The sequence below is a fragment of the Chenopodium quinoa genome, unplaced genomic scaffold (genome assembly GCF_001683475.1).
Source record: "Chenopodium quinoa cultivar QQ74 unplaced genomic scaffold, ASM168347v1, whole genome shotgun sequence".
Taxonomy (NCBI): Eukaryota; Viridiplantae; Streptophyta; class Magnoliopsida; order Caryophyllales; family Amaranthaceae; genus Chenopodium; species Chenopodium quinoa.
Window position 1 is genome coordinate 2624006 of NW_018744080.1, and position 18068 is coordinate 2642073.

At 34.0% G+C, this 18068-nt stretch overlaps 1 protein-coding gene across 1 annotated transcript; it reads right to left on the bottom strand.

The window, feature by feature from the left end:
- Positions 1-5589: 5589 nt before the first annotated feature.
- Positions 5590-12819, bottom strand: LOC110691479 (shikimate O-hydroxycinnamoyltransferase-like). Its single transcript, XM_021868418.1, has 2 exons — positions 10654-12819; positions 5590-7033 (listed from the first exon to the last, which is right to left on the bottom strand). Exons 1-2 carry the CDS (start codon positions 11348-11350, stop codon positions 6351-6353), a joined length of 1380 nt encoding a protein of 459 aa, XP_021724110.1. The 5' UTR covers positions 11351-12819; the 3' UTR covers positions 5590-6350.
- Positions 12820-18068: the final 5249 nt, after the last annotated feature.

Sequence of the window (18068 nt, forward strand, 5' to 3'; positions counted from 1 at the left end):
ATGTACAAGATACAAAACAGGAATACAACAAATATAGGTCTAAAATGAAATACAAAAATAATACAGATTATTAATACAGGATTAATAGAATACAAAGTATAAAATACGTAAAAGGGTAATTCGAATAATTATGGCCAGATTTTTTTTTTTTAAAAAAAAAAACATTAAAGAACTGTTATCTAACTTAACCGTTCTCTATTGTAATGCAAATATAGAACGGTTAAGTGGCCTAAACCATTCTTTATTCCTTCCTTGGTGTACGAATTTAAGAAGGGAAAAGAGAACGGTTGTGACTAACAACTAACCGTTCTCTATTTGTTATTATATAAAACGCCTAAACAACCCGTTCTCTATACTTTATACATCGCTTAGTAGAAGAATGAATGCCCCTAATGCGATCTATAAAGCCTAATCTAACAGTTCTCTAAGGCCTTTTTTGTAGTAGTGCCCTTAGCCCTTTGATTTGTTTTATGTCTTCTGCCAGAGATAACATTTTGAAAGAATATCCATACAAAGGATGAACAGGTAAGGCGATAATGGATCCCCTTGTCTTAACCCGCAAAGCGGTTTAAAGGCCGTAGTAGCTTTCCTGTTAATAATAGTTTTAAAACTAACCGTCGAAATACACTGCGAGATCATCTTGATCCACTGTTCCGAGAAGCCATAAGCCTGTAATACCTTTAGCAGGAACAGCCAGTCCACTCTGTCATAAGATTTTGACATATCAATCTTCACCCCAGTGAAATTAGAGCCCTTCTTTGAATTTATGAGATGCATAAGCTCATGACTCAATAGAATGCTGGTTCTTCCATATACCTTCCATATACCTTCCTGTGATAAAAGCATGTTGGTTCTTCAAGACGATGCTTGGTAAAACAGTCTTGATCCTATTAACCAGGCATTTGGAGATACACTTGTACACCGTGTTGCACAAACTGATGGGCCGAAACTGATTTGCAAGTTCTGGCACCTTAACCTTCGGGATTAAAACTAGCAGAGATTGATTCTACTCTTTTAACATAACCCCCATTCTAAAAAATTGCTGAACACTATCCTCGACCAGTTGCCCTACCTCTTTCCAGTAAATGTGGAAGAAATCTGCTGTAAAAAGATTTTGATTTATGCATCCCGAACATAGCCTTCCTAATTTCCTCACCTGTAAACGCCCTGTCAACTGAAGAAATCATTGGGATCTCCAATTGTCGAAGCAGTAAATCAATATCTTCCTCATGATTATTGAAGATGTTAGGATTATAGACCTCCTTAATTGATTTTAGGATTACCTCTTCTACCTCGTGTTGTCCTTCAACCCAATTATCCTCTTCGTTTTTCAGGGTGATGATTTCTTTGTGGAGCTTTCTTTGCTTCACCCGTCTGTACATCATTGAAGTGGGACAATCTCCCATATTAATCCATTTCGACTTCATTCTCTATCTCCAATATTCAAAATTTAACTGACATTCCGGAACGCGCGTATTTATATGATGAATATAGTTCTCTCCCCCCTCAACCGAGGTCACACCCATCCCTGAACTGTTGAGATCTTTTGTTAGCCTTCTCCAGTTAATGCCTCAGCTCTTCCTGTTATCCAGACACCAATATTGAATTTTGGTTCGTAAGTGCTTTAACCTTTTAGAGAGTCGAAACATACACGATCCCCGGGGTTCTATCTTCCATACATCAACCACCAAGCCCCTTACTTCCGGAAAATTAAGGCACCAACTATCAATTTGGTAAGGCCTATTGGATTTTGTCACATTATGATGAGCAATGTAGGAAGTGGCTGCATGATCCGAGCAAATGATAGGCTCATGAAAAATTCATCCCTCCGGTGAATGGTAGAACCATTCTTCCGTAATATAGGCTCGTTCAAGCCTTTCCAGAATCAAACCATTTTGTTCCCGCTTGTTACTCCGAGTAAACCTCGGGCCCGAGAATGGAACTTCAGTTACATTGCTACTAAATCTCCAATCGAGGAATGCATCTATCCCTCTAATTGAAGTACTACCCCTTACCTTATCACTTCCACTTTCAACTTGGTTAAATTCCCCTATAACCAAAACATTCTTGTATTCCTCTAAGAACCAATGAAGTTGTTCCTAAACAATTTCCCTATTTTCAACTTGAGGCTCACCGTAAAAGAACATCACATACTTAGTATTTCCATTACTTTCCGAGATTTTCCATCACATACTAATTTTTTTGAATTAGTATAAAAACTATGTTTTTTTAGTTGACATGCTTTTATTTTCTTCATTATTCACATATATTACTTTGACTTATATACTTCGTGTGTAATTTATTGTTAAGAAATAACATAGTCATGTAAGTTTTAATGTTTTTTTTAAATATCAACTTTATATGATTTTCGCTTATAAATAATAAAAATATATCTATATTTTAAATAACGTATTTGCAATTGTGTATCGGAAAATTGTGTCAACTCAAATGAAGTTAGCATAGTTTATTTTCGAAATATCAATTTTTATATTTAATTAAAAATATTCAGGTCAAACTTATGCGTTGAAAAATGTGGCAATCCTTCCGTGTTTTAATAAGTGATATAATTTGACTAAACACGCATGCCGAGACATGACTTTGACCATTAATTTATCTAATCATATGTTAATATAGTTATAGGAAATTCATATTATGAAAGTATACATTATAACAAATCCAACAATTTATTATACTATATCATTTGTTTTTTTATATATTAGTTAATTGATCAAGTCAAAACCATTATGTGAATAGTGGAAAAGGTCAAACTATAACACTTATTAAAACACGAAGGGAGTAATTATTGATCAAACTATATTAACAGTTCATAAACGAGGGGAGTACAAGTAAAATCAAAAGTGTTAGATGAAGAAATAATAGGAAAATCATGCTCGAAAGTCGAAATCAAGTAGTAAAGAATAAGTACAACATTACGATTAGTTTCACAAGTTAGAAATTTAGAATTATCATGTCCATATAAAGAAGAGAATGACTACACATAAATTAAAGATATGTTAATGTTGTTTTGAGAGCTAGATGGCCCGATCTCATATGGGCCTGTCAAGCTTAGCTTAAAGCTCAAAACATTTTATTTGGGAGTCTAAGGGCCTGTTCATTTCAACTTATTTTCAGTTCAGTTCAACTTATTTTCAGTTCAGTTCAGCTCCAATCGGTTCAACTCCTAATTTCCTTCTCACATAAAATATTTATTTCAACTCTATTCAATTCAGTTCAGTTCAGTTCTAATCAGTTCAGTTCAGTTCCGCTCCAATCAGTTTAGTTCGGCAAATGTGGGCATGTTCACATTTATTGAATTGAGCTGATCAACTGAACTGAACTGAATGGAGCTGAAATGAACTGAATATTTTATAAGAAAAGGAAATTAGGAGCTGACTGAACTGATTGAAGCTGAACTGAATTGAACTAAATTAAACTAAACTGAAATTAAACCGAAGTGAACAGACCCTAAGTATAGCCCTCGTTTTAAACCCAAACTAATGAGGCCTAATTTGAGTGAAATCTCTCACAAATTAACGTAGTTAGAATTAGTAGACAAATCCTTAGGGAGTAAGGAAAAAGAGAAGGCTAAAGGAAATCGTCACTAAGGTCCCCGCCTTCAAATTGTCGTCAATGAGGATTCAATTCTATAATTCTGAGATATAATTCTTATCATTAGACCAAATACTACTTGGTAACTAAATATACAATTTGCCATATGTGAATTAAATACAGTAGACAATATATATGTACTACGCGCTGGAAAATCGTGCAAGTTACAAATGAATAACACTTACAAGAATGAAGAGAGAGAGAGAGAGATAAATGACAATATATAAATAAAAGAGTTTTAATTAATGCATTTCCTCTTTTTGACATTTTGTTAGTTAAGACGAACACTACAAGAGAGGGGGTGAATTGTATGTGATAATGTGAGTTCCTAATGACCATTTTTGCGGAATATAAAACAGAATGTAAATGGAACTTGCAATGCGCATAGGATTTTACGAGAAAACCTTCCAGGGTCTTACTGGAAGTAAAACCTCGACCCTCTAAGGGATTTCCAACACAAAACCAATACACTATAAATGGGCAACACACAAGAGTTACAACCTATTATACTCAGACCTTTAATCACAAGTTCCAGACTGAACTTGCTACACATTAGAATCGTATTCTACCCAACCTAAGTCCATGACTTAGATTCACTCGTACTCCTAGAGTACTATACACTTGGCCTCTCACTAGAAGCTCACTCGGTTTCACCCTTGAAGCTTACAAATCTGTATGCAAAGATATAATTCACTCACCCAAGAACCGAACCAATATAATTAAATGACCTCTAGTATATGAAAGGAATTGAAGCTACACATGAAATCCGATACTAATATGACAAAGAATGGACTAAGCAAACTTACACAATCAAGCACTCTTCGAATTCTTTACGCATAAATTAAACTCACCCGTAAATGTGAAATATGAATTTTACAATTTATACAAGATTGACTCGTATAGAAAGTAAGGTTTTCAAAACATAACTTAGTTAAATTTCCAAAATCACAAAACATGTTTTTCGAGTGAATATTTTGTAAAGGAAATCTTCATCATAGAAAAACTTATCAAAGATAAAATATTGAAAAAATAATATCTTTTGACATAATCGGTTATTATGAAATACAATCTTAGCTTTTTAGAAAATCTTTTCATAAAAACTTATCTTTTTAAACTTTCTTTATTTAAGCTTGCCAAGCTTTTTGTCACGCTTCTAATAGGATTTCATATATAAACTTACCAATCACATTTACAACAATTTTAAAGATATAATCTTAACAAAACTAAATTGCCTTGTCAAATATTGCATTCCAGGATACTTGGGCTTCACGCGGTCCAGAACTAAGTTCCTGATGTCACTTGTACTCCAACTCTTAGCTGGAACCTCGCAGACCAAGTTCTTATGGAACTTAGCTTGCTATCTTCAACGCAGACAAAGTTAAGCTTCTCAACTTTCTGTCTTAAAGTTCATGTTAGGGAACTCAATTAGTTCTTGTAAGAGAAGTCTTCTTTTATCTTCTTTAACTTTCCTTGCAATCTCCTCGAGTCTTCATAGTTAGGTTACTCTTCCACTTCCAAAGTCTAATTCAACTGTTCTAATTACAGCACTTAGAGAATTCTTATTAGTTGAAATTCACTCTTTATATTCATCATCATCAAAAATCTTAAGCTTCAACACATTTCAAAATAATCAGTACAATTTCTTTTTGGACTTGGTCTACCATTATGTAAATGTTTTAAGGGAAATTATCAATGGTACACCCAAGGTTCGGGCTTTTATCAATGGTACACCAACTTAGTTTTTGTTTATCAGCGGTAACCCTAACGTTAATCAAACGTTAATTAAAGGTTAATTATAGGTTAATCCACTTAAAATGAAATGTCTAATTTCCCCCCTACTCCAAATACATTAAATCGCTCCTTTCAAACCTCAACTACCTATATTAAATACTCCTAAGTTAGAAGATCGTTCATCTTCTTCTTCCTTCTCACTCTCTCCCCTTTTTCTGCTACTGTGAGGTTCCATAATCGATGGGCGAATTGAACAAAATTCTAGCAAATTATGCACTTCATTGTTGATCGCTTAAGTTAAGTTTTCATCTGAGTCTTTGATTTTCTGACTTTCGTTTAGTTTTGGTAGTATATGAATTTTTTTGTTTAAATTGTTGAATTTTGGTTTCCATGTACAATTGTTAGCGAATTATGGTTTAAATTATGCACAATGTGCCTGTGATTATTATTTGTTGCTTTATTGTTGTATTTTTTGCACAAATAATTCGAATTGGGTGTGTTTGAGTAGATATATGTATGTTTGTGTGTGAAAAGGGAAAATCAGAAAGGAGGGAAACTATATATAGAGGAAGAGGGGGTGGGTAGGGTAGAGTACATAAAGGAGGGAAAATGAAGAGGGGAAAAAAAGGGAGGGAATTTTTTAAGTTAAAAAAATCGAATTAAACCCCAACTTAATCTTTACTTAACGTTTGTTTAACGTTAAGTGTATAGTTGATAATCGTATGAAACCTTGGGTGTACCGCTGATAAACAAAAACTATGTTGGTGTACCATTGATAAAAGCCCGAAACTTGGGTGTACCATTGATAATTTCCCATGTTTTAACCTAAGCTCTCATAGACCATATATTCTTTACTCTCATATGTTTACTTTTCTTACAATATAAAGTAATTTCTCTTACTTTACTAAAAATAACTTAATTTATCATCTCTTTTCAACATATTTTTTAACTACGGGCTCAAAAGAACCTGTCAATTATTCAAGAACAGAAAGTGATACTATTTCTTCAAATTATAGCCTAGTAACAAGGGGAGTAGAGAAATCATACAAATACTCCTCAAATTGAATCATATGGATAGTATAAAGCTTAATAGCCAATGAAATACTACCATCTCCATTTTGGTTAGCAATCAAATATGATTGGCCTTCATATTGGATCCCACCATGTCGGAAAAATTTGGGCCTACCCCATCCAAAATCAGCCTCGTTAAACGGGATATTGACCCATGAATTAATGGTAAAATTTGGACAAGTAAAAGTGTGAGCCCCACGAACAAAAGCATCCATATTTGGTTGTGATTCAAGGTAATCAATTGCCGACCTTAAGTACTCAATGTTGTTCATTTTATTCACTGCCTTGTGAATCATGCTAGCAGTGTACCATAACGGCTTATTCCTTATGTTACAAACTTTAGTAACACAAGCTGTGAAGAAGATTGAGTTTCCGTAGTAGCCGGGTGGCATTAAGTCCTTTAGTCTTGATCGTCCATCAACTGGTATGTAGAGTTTCACGTCTTGTTCGTCCTTGAGGCCTCGTGCATTACATGATGCGCGCCACACATGTGCAGCTACCACGGTAAACGTACTTAGCTTGTAAGGCTGTGTTCCTCCTTGAGATGTTGCTAGTAGTTTTAAGGTGTTGATTTGTTCCTTGGAAAATTTAAAGTGGCGCTCTGTTACCGTGGGCAGTGCACCTAATGCATGGTAATGGATGTTACAATTAAAGACTTAAGCATGATTTCACATATATAGGCTAGCTATTTGTGAAAGAAGAATGTTAGACTAACCATGCGTGTTTATATTATACGAGTTACAATTAAATAATAACAAAGTTTAAAATTCATAAAAGCAGGAGTAGTGCATTTGAATGTGGAGTTAACAATAAACCATTAATATGCAAACATGTGACCTTTTCTTATACATGTATAGCATGATAGCTTTAATTTTGTTTTGTTTTGAAAATAATCTACATATACGAAGTATGTCTTTTTAAAATCAAGCAAAAAAGCACAAACTTAAACCTAAAATTGTTGGTCTCAATAGCAATAAAAGGTACTACGTATACTAGTATAATGTAATAAATTTAAAGCTTATGGCTCATTTGATTATACTCTTAATAACATCTTAACCCCATCTTAAGTGTATTACTACCTCTGTTTTTAAATATTTGCTCCACTTTTCATTTTCGGCAGTTTTTAAATACTTATTTCATTTCCTTATTTAGAAAGCTTTTACAATATTTAATTCATTTCTCTCCATTAGTAGACCCAACATAAATCATATTTTTTTTTAATTGCATATTCTCTATACTCCAATTCTCTCAAATACTTTTGCTTTTTACAATTTTTTTGTTCTTCCACCTACCCATTATTTTCATATTTTATTGTAAAGTATTTTCTTTAATTTCTTCTAATACTCTAAATATAAAAAAATAGAGCAAGTATTTAAAAAATAAAGAGATTATATTATGTAAGCATGTAAGGTCTACTTTTTCTTAATAGTGATAAAGTGTGTTGTAAAGATTATACCTTTAAAGTATAAGATAAACATATACAAGTACTTTGTACTTTTGTGTGTTGTAAGATTATACTTTTGTAGGTGATGTGAGATGTCCATCTTTGTTTTTGGTGATCGCGAGATTCACGACTCACGAGCGACAAGTCCCATGTGGGATGTCCATCGTAACTCTGTACTTGCGGGTCATTAGATCTTGTCAGATCTATCAATGAATTGCTATCTCCATTCTATACTACAGTTTTTGTTTTCTTATTCTGAAGAATCAAAATATTTTTTTTTTTAATTTTTTTATTAATTTTTGAATAGTAGTATTTAAAGACCACCGTAGTTATCTGTAATCGTCCGTAATCGACGATTAGACCATTATACTCTTAGTTTTTTTTAACTTTATTCATTTTATTACTACATAATTTTACTCTTGAATTTTGCACATATATTGTACTTTTTTCCACTTTCTCTTTCTAATTTTTTTCTATGATTGTACTTTACACTTTTATATATGTAATTTATCCATTTTCTCCTCCTATTTCTTAAATACCGTGAAAAAACACAAATAAGAAATATCCTCCCTCCGTCCTTTTACCACATGCTTATTTCTCATTTTGCACGAATATTAAGAAAGTTCAAAATTTCTTAAAATTAATAATTGGGAGTATAAATATGTATGTAGGGTTAGAGAGAGATAAAGAGAAAGAAAAGTGGTTGGAAATTAGAAGGAGAAAATATTGAAAATTGATGTTAAAGTACAAAAAAGGAAAAAGATGATAAATCATCAAAAAGAGAATAATATTGTTAAAATGTACAACCTATAAATGGAAACAGACACGTACTCCCTCCGTCCCAAATTACTCACAACTGTTTGACTTTTTGCACTATTCGCACATCTCTTTTTAACCATATTTTTTTAACTTTTATACGAAATTTAATGTAATCATGTAAGATGTTGTTGTTGAGTCTATTTTAATATATAGTTTCTTAATATAAACTTTTTATAACTTATATAAATATATAATACAAGATATCAATGGTTAAACATGTGTATCGGCAAGCGTGTCCAGTCAAAATATTACAAGTAAACTGGGACAGAAGGAGAATTTTGATGACCCAAAAAAGCAATACATATATGTAATAAAAGAATAGATGGAGTATTATGGGACGGAAGGAGTATCTATTTATCTTACGTCTTTAGTACGATTTATATACAAGTAAATAACTATCTTAATGCCGTGTTTCTGTAAAACAACATTTTATATTGGTGTATCTCCAATGTTGAAGTTATTATAATCAAATCATGATATATCGTATATTTTCCGATATCCATATCTCTAATACACATTTTTATATTGGTATAATTAATGTTAAATTTTGTTTTTATACTGTCACTTTTTTTTTTTAAACCAAACAAACTTGAGCTTGCATAGATGATAACTACTTATCACTTATCAGTCAACATATAAGGAGCAATCTCATGCGAAAAACATTAAATTATTACACTTCAAATATATATGTCAAATTCTTGTAATAGCCTTAAGAGCTATATAAAAAAACATAAGGGAATATAAATTAGGGAAATTCCCATTGGTACACCCGTGGTTTTGACTTTTCTCATTGATACACTCCAAAATTTTTGCCTTTCCATCGGTACACCCATGGTTTGTTCTTTTTCCCAACTGTGACTAACACCGTTAAAAAGTATTTCATTAAGTTAAAATAATTAAGGAAAAGACTATAATACCCCTTTTAAACATCTAATTTCTCGATTTGCGTGTCGAAAATTATTTGGTTAAAGTTTTGGGAGTCCTAGTCGTTACGGATCCAAATTAACCTCGAAATTAGAAAAAAAATAACGCAAATGTCTCATATGCGTGTCGAAATATGTCTCGATTTGCGTGCCATTACTTATTTGTGATAATAATTGTTCGGTTAAGGTTTTATGAGTCATTTTGACCCTTTATGGGTCTAAATCGAACTCGAAATTAACAAAAAATTAACAAAAATATCTCATTTTGCACGTCATGATTTTTCTTTTTTTGTGTTGTCATGACACGCAAAACAAGACATTTTCGTTACTTTTTTGACAATTTCGTGTTTTATTTAGATCCTTAAAGGATCAAAATGACCCCTAAAACAGTAACCGAACAATTACTATCACAAAAAAATAATGGCACGCAAACAGAGACATTTTTTGACACGCACATGAGACATTTGTGTATTTTTTTGTTTGCTAATTTCGAGGTTTGGATCCTTAAGGACTAACATGACTTCCAAAACTTTAACCGAATAATTTTCAACATGCAAATCGAGACATTAAATGTTTAAAAGGGGTATTATAGTCTTTTCTTTAATTATTTTAACTTAATGAAATACTTTTTAACGGTGTTAGTCACGGTTGGGAAAAAGACTAAACCATGGGTGTACAGATGGGAAGACAAAAATTTTGGATTGTATCAATGGGAAAAGTCAAAACCACGGGTGTACCAATGAGAATTTCCCTATAAATTAAATACAAAATTTTATATGTGGCTATAGCATGTACGACTAATTCACATACATATAACTTTCTCAAAAAATTCACATACATATAACGTAATTAAATGAAAAATAGGTTTTAGTCCAAACAAGTTATCTTAAAGGATGTGGGATTACTCCATTGGAAAAATGGGTTTATATACTTTCATAAATAAGTGAAATAAAGTTAAAATAAAACAACAAAATTACTCGAGTAATAATAAAAACGTGGCAATTAATCACAAAATAATAAATTCATAGATTTGACGATAGATGTCATGAAACTAACCTGACAAGTCTTTAATTGGTACGGGTGGTAAGGGTGGCTCATACTCCAAATGCCGAAACATAGTTTTCCCTTGTGAAGGGTCACTAGGAGAAAGACATGAAGCCCTATTATGAAAGGGTTGAACCGCGAGGTCAAGACCTCTTACAAGTCTCGCCCACGAGTTGATCAAGTGCGCACACGAAGCACCATCGGCTACATGGTGATGGTGCACAATGCCAAGGCTTACGCCGCCACATTTGAACCGTGTGAGCTGCACCATTAGCAAGGGGAACGACGAAAGTCCCCCTACATAGTCATACGTGGGAAAAACCACCTTTCGAAGCTCACTACTAGGCGTAAAGTCCCCAAAATCGTCTAGCTCGTGTGTTGTCTCAACTTCGATAAATAAGGCCCCTTTTGCATTGCAATCGATTTCTATTCGACCTTTACCATTTTTCCAACCCGTTTTTAGTCTTCCAGCCATTGGGTAGAATGGCACAAGGACTTTACAAAGTCCCTCCTTTAAAAGGGTGGTATCGAAAAATGAGGATGAGGATGATGAGGAGGAGGATGGTTGATCAAAGACGAACAAAAGTTGAGTATGTGTGTAAGGCGAACGAGTGATCAAGTCTAAGCTTGAAAGCCAAAGACTCCCCTTTGGAGTATCTTCATCTGCCGGGCAAACAGTTGTTATTTCCTTCACCTTGATGTTCTTCATCTTACAAGGTTTTTTTTTTTTTTTTTTTTTTTTTTTTTTTTTTTTTTTTTTTTTTTTTTTTTTGGTAAGAGGAACTAATTAAAGTATGGAAACAAGAAATACTTGAAAAGGATTGAAGAAGAAGTTTTAGTTAGCTAAGTCATTGGTGATTCGGTGGGGATATATACTACGGAGTACAACAAACTAATACAAAGTACAAGTTTTTGACAACTTAGTTGGCAGGCGGTTGTTTTGTTTTACATTAGATATTTTCTCCATTTACATACTTATTTGGAAAAATGGAAATAAATAATCTCACCTTTGCTCGAACTGAAAATAACAAACCCACCTTTGTATGTCATCTTCTGTTAATGAACCTTGACCTGTTGGTGATCGAGTTTAATGAGTTACATGCCACGTGTCAAATCATAATTGGTGCATTTCATTTAAAAAAAATTACAAAAAAACAAAAAAAAAACAAAAAAAAAAAAGAAAAAAGAAAAAACTCCAACCACCTTTAAACCCTAGCCTTTACCCCGCCCACCACCAAAACCAGTCGGCCTCCCTCCTTAACCTCTGAAAATGGCCGGTCGTCACCTGTCAACCAGGGACACCGAGAACCTTCGCGGTTTTGGTGTTTTTTAGGGTGTTAATAGAGAGATTTCGGGGTGGTTAGGGAGGTAAGGTGGCGTCTTTCGAGGTGGTTAGGGAGGCTGGGTGGTGTTTTTCGGTGATGGGATAGAGGTTTTGGGGTTTCCGGCGGTTTGACAGGGGTTTTCAGCGACTGTGATGGTTTTAAGGACGCCGATTGTGGTGGATTTAGGGTGGTTTAATTTCGGTGGTAGAATGTAAGTAAGGGGTGAATTCGGGGGTGGCTTTAGTATAAGGGGGTTCCGACCGGCCGTTTTCGGGGATTTAGGGTGGCGGCCGTCCGGTTTCTTCTGGGGGGGTGGCGGCCGGTTTCGGGGCTAGGGCAAGGGTTAGGGTTTTGCGGTGGCTTGGGGGGTGGCTGGTGACTGGTGGGTTTTTTATATTTCTTTTTTTCTTTAACTTGTTTTATTTGGACCAATTATTGAGCGACACGTGTCTTTTTAAAAAAAAACATTTTAACTTGTTTAAAAGGTTGTAGGTAATAAGGTTCATTAAAAGAAGATCACATACAAAGGTAGGTTTGCCTCGTAAATATCAAAAGGTAGGTTTGTTATTTTCAGTTCGGGCAAAGGTGGGATTATTTATTTCCATTTTTTCTACTTATTTCACATTAATTTCACCACAAGATCACAATGAAATACGTAACACATGAAGTCATATATAGTCATAGTATTTACAATTCTTTTTTACATATAGAAAGATACATAGAATTTAGGGCAAGTCCGTCCTCTCTCAAGATCACTCACACACACTCACCAAAAAGAAAAAAAAAACAAAGACTATCAACGTACAAAAGGATTGTCAATATATTGGTGAGTTTATCTTGCGAGAAAGATAAGCGAAATCAACAAACAAACACACATATTACGTGTTTCACTAATAATGCATTGGTTGTATTCACAAGCAGTAAAACTGTAAAAGGAAAAGGTTTAATATTGCTCTTGAGGAATACAAATTATAGAACAGATTCAGAATGATAGCAAATGATAATCTAAATGGAAATTTCACCAAGTGCCCCTAAGTTATTTTTTTATTCACCAAATACCCATAAATATTTTCAAATTCACCGTATATCCTTGTATTTAACAAAAATGTCATCAAATGCCCAAATGACTAACGGACGTTAACTCCGTTAGTCATCAGAGCTAAGTATACCACGAGGCAACATCTTATTGGTTGTCTTTTTAATTAATTAAATTTAATTTTTTTTTAAAAAACACTAACCTACCACGGTCCACAACCTATCACAGCCACCGCCACCACCTGCCTACCCCACGTCGCCACCACCAACCTAAAGCCCCGCGCCGGCGACCCTAGCCACCCGCCCTACACCAGCGACATAGCAAGCCATCTTTCTCCCTCGAAAATCTGTTCCCTTCTCCCTCGAAATTCCACCATCTTCTCCCTAGAAAATCCACCACCTTCGCCCTCGAAAACCCCTCCCCACCACCGGCGTCCAAACCTCCCTCCTTGTACATGCAAACCCAAACCGCATCTTCCCCTGGCATCTCCATCCCCTAAACCACCTCACTGAAGCCCCAAAATAAATAACCCCCAAAATCGAAACCTTATATTTGATTTTTAGGGTTTCGATTTTGGGGTTTTAGGGTTTTGGGGTGGTGGTTTTTGGCTAAAGTGAGTGGAGGTGACGTGAGGGATGGAACCTGGCAGCTAAAGACGGGGTTCCGAGGAAATTGGTTGCGAAGTTGGGAGTTTGGACGAATTGGGGGTTTCGAATTTGGGAGTTTGGAATCGGGGGTTTCGGGTTGGTCGGTTGCCGGAGAAGGTGTTTCGCCGGGGATGTGCAGCGCCGGAGTGGTGGGGAGGCTGGTAAGCCAACGGTTTAGGGGAGGTGGTTGGCTGGTGTTTGGTGGTTGACGGAAGGTGGCTAGGCTGGTGTTAGAGGTGGTTTTTTTTTAAAAAAAAAATAATTAATTAAATAATTGAAAAAGATAACTTATCAAATGTCACCACGTGGAAAATTTAGTCATTAAGGGCGTTTCGTGACATTTGAGTTAAACTTAAGTGTATATGGTGAATTTGAAAATGTTTATGGGTATTTGGTGAATACAAAAATAAATCAGGGGCATTTGGTGAAATTTACGTAATCTTAATAAATTATCTTAAATTTCAAATTGTTAGACCTTCTATATAAGATAAAACTCAAAATGTTAAGTGACTAAAAAAACTGAGACACACAGCTAGGAATAACCCTAAAAAGAGTTTATATATTACTCCCTAAAACAAAAACAAAATTGCGCAAATTATAACATGCACCCTTGTGCTTGTAGTTCTGTGTGAACCATTAATTAAACGATGCGTTTAGTTGGGTAATTCACAAAACTTCAATGTTCTTCTTTTCCTTTTGTATTTTGCACGTCTTCTTAGCTCGTCTATTTCCTTAATTAAATTTGTCCAATTTTTTGATTCTCCGTCTTCTCTTCTTCTTATACTTTCCTCCACTTTCTCTCTACTCTATTTTTCTCTCTCTACTTTGATTGAATTCCTTCATCACTTTGTAATTCAATAAGTTGATCATTCTGCTTGTATGAATTCGTTCATTGCCATTAAAATACTGAGCACCATGGATGGCATTCTTATTCATACCTAACGGCCTGACGAGATCGGCAATGCATGTCTGATTTTTTTATTACAATTGATATTAATTTCTAATTAGGTCATATGTTCTGTATGCATTTTAATGATTTTGCAATTGAAATGGATTTGATTGAGGTTTTGATGATTTGGCAATCTGAACTACATACTCTTTCAATTACTAGTTGTAATTTGGTCTACTTTCTTATAATTCATTTTTACAATCAATTAAGCTTTGATCTAATTAGGATTGATGAGTTTTGTTTGTTTTTAGTATGATTATGAATGTTCTGTTCATAATTTGGTATTTTGAACATTTTTGTTAAAATTATGAACATTTTATTTGAAGAAGAAATCTATTCTAACTCTATGAAGAAACAAGTCAGAAATCAGAATTAATAAAGAAGACTTTTGACCTATAATGGTTATTCTTTTTTATTTTAATTGCTTATTTTTTTATGATTTTAAGTTTCATTTATAATTTAATTGTTGAATTGATGCTTTAATTTGTATTTTGTGAATATAATTTGTTTATATTATGTTTTTGAACATTTTGTTCATATAATTTGTACTTTCCATTGTATTCATTATCAAAATTGTTATTAGCAGTATCGTATTATGAACACTGTTTCTATTTTTATGAACATTTAGGTTACTTTAATGAACCTTTGCGTTTTACATAAGTCTCTGAGTATGTATATATGCTTTTAAAAAATAATTGTACACGTAATTATGAACATTTTTTTCCTTTATTTGAAATTTGTTTTTTCTATTTTTGAACTCCAGTAATGGTAATTATGAATTGTGTTTGTTTATTGCAGTTAGAACGTATAAGTTGTTTATAAGGAAAGTCTGAAGGCTGAGCAGCATTCTGAATAGTGTCTTCAGGTGCAGAAGTTTTTAAAGGGTATTCAGTGGTTTGTAGTTGGGGTTCAGAAGTTTTTGTAGGGTTCAGAGGTTTTGTTCAGTGGTTTGTGGTTGGGGTTCAGAAGTTTTTGTAGAGGTTCCGAGGTTTTTGTAGGGTGTCCAGTGGTTTAAGGTTGGGGTTCAGATTTTTTGTAGGGTATTCAGTGGTTTGTGGTTGGGGTTTAGAATTTTTTTTGTAAGGTATTTAGTGGTATGTGGTTTTGGTTAAAAAGTTTTTGTAGGAGGTTCAAAGGTTTTTGTAAGGTGTTGAGTGGTTCGTGGTTAGGGTCCAGAAGTTTTTGTAGGGTGCTCAGTGGTTTGTGGTTGGGGTTCAGAAGTTTTTGTAGAGGCTTCAGAGGTTTTGGTAGGGTGTTCAGTGGTTTGTGCTTGGGGTTAAGAGGTTTTTGAAGATGATTAAAATGTTTTTGAAGGGTGTCCAGTGGTTTGTAATTGAGGTTCAGAAGTTTTTGTAGGCGCTTTAGAGGTTTTTGAGATTGGTTTAGTGTTTTTTGGTGGCTTATCAGAAAATTCTTGGGACTTATCAGAAGTTTATGGGGGCTTTTATATTGCTTCTAGTGTTTTATCAGAAGTTTCTTAAAGGTGTTCAGTAGTTGGTCTATAATTAAATATTAAACAACAAAAGAAGGAAATACACAACATCTGAATAAATTATTATTTCATATCAAAATAATTGATAAATTTATACACAAATTATTGCTTTATACAACACATATATATGGGCATAAAAGACAACGTATATGATTATCAAACATGAGTATATGAACAAAAATATGAAGGTAATGATTATGGAACGATTAACATTAGATTTGCTAATTTTATTGCACAATCCACCAAAATTGGTCAAAAAACACAAAAAAAAAAAAGAAAAAAAAAAACAAATATCCATTTTTTATTTTACAAAACACAAGAAACTTTACATTAAAGTGGATAGAGAAAGTAGAGTTCAATTGTTGAAAATTTTAGAGCTTCTAGTTATTTAGAGGTAAAAAAAATAGGAGAATCAAAATTATCAATGAGGGAAACAAAATATAATTTCCAAAAAAAAAAATGAGAGTTTAAAATCGAAAAAAGGTTGTTGAAAGTTTTAATTTAGATTCTCAAAGAAAAAAGATAATATCAAAATTCAATGGTGAAAACAAATAAAATGGCTGGGCTTCTTACTATTGGGTGTGGGCTTCTTTATGTTGGGCGCGGATTCTTCTAGGCTGGGCGCGTATTGGGCCTAGGGATGACTGTGGATCCGGACCCAACCTGGATCCGTGGATCCAGATCCGTTTTTCACGGATTTGGGTCTTCAAATTTTAGACCTGACAGATTCCGGTCAGATTTGGGTCCTGCTGAAAAAAACGGATTTGGATCCGGGTCTAGCCTCCAGATCCGTTTACCCGTTTTTTTATTTTTCCTATAAAAAAAACTAATATTGTGTGTTTTCTTTGTTAAAAATGTTGATAATGTTAGTAGTGATAAAAATTAGCCCTTTTAAGAGATGAATTTTGGATGCTCATATCGGATACATCATCGTTGTTTTTTCACTAGCTCATTCGTAACATCGTACTTCAATGTTTATAATTTTATTTCAAAATATAAGTTTATAAGTTTGTTACTTTGTGTTTTTAGATTAGTTGTATAACTTTAAAATAAGTTGAACTAACTTAATAACCCCGACGGAAGTGTGTAATGCATTTTTTGACCCAAACATTACATTTATTGCAAAAAATTAGGCAAAATGTATTGGACCTGGATCCGTTGTACTCGTCGGATCTGATTCGGATCTTCATTTTCCAGACCCGACGGATCCAGGTCGGATCTGGATCCTAGATACAAAAACAAATCTGGATTCGGGTCCATCTAGACCCGGTCCAGATGCGACCTGTTGCCATCCCTAATTGGGCCTGGTGCACCTATTTCTAGGTGCACCATGGTGTATGTAATACCAATTGCCTAAATAGAGAACTTCGGCCCAAGCTAATAGGGTCTAGCGCCCAGCTATATAGTAGTGTATAGTACTATGAACTACACGACAATGTGTATCATGGAGTAATAGTACGGTGACACGTCGTGTACCATGAAGCACCCGTCGTGTACCTAATAGATCAACGTTTCAAGGCATTCTCTAAAACTTGACCCGTAAGGTGCAACATAATATTGTACTCTCTTCGTCTCAGAATATTTGACACGGTCAACATTTCACACATGTCAATGCACTAGTTTGACTTAATTTTAATATGATTAATTATTAATGAAAATTATTTTTAAAATTATATTGTGAAAATTTTTATTAACACCTACTCTCTCCGTCCCCGAATGATAGTCACTATTTCCATTTTTGGATACCCAAAATGTTATTCACATTTCACAATTTTAGGTCTCATACAATAACACAAAATGACCTATATACCCTCATTTTTTTGGCTGTATTATCTGTGCTTTCCAAATTACCCTCATATTTGCCTTTGTACTTGTGCCTTAATTGAATGAGTTGTCTCCCTTTTTAATGACAATCAGTTTCTCTCTCTTCTTTTTGTTTTGCACATGATTGGATTTTAGTTTCCATGTACTTTATTCT

Excerpts from the sequence above, each read along its gene's own strand:
- LOC110691479 (XM_021868418.1), bottom strand. The coding sequence starts at position 11,350 with ATGAAGAACATCAAGGTGAAGGAAATAACAACTGTTTGCCCGGCAGAT. Across the intron at positions 7,034-10,653 it reads ACCAATTAAAGACTTGTCAG|GTGCACTGCCCACGGTAACA; the intron begins GTTAGTTTCATG and ends ACCATGCATTAG.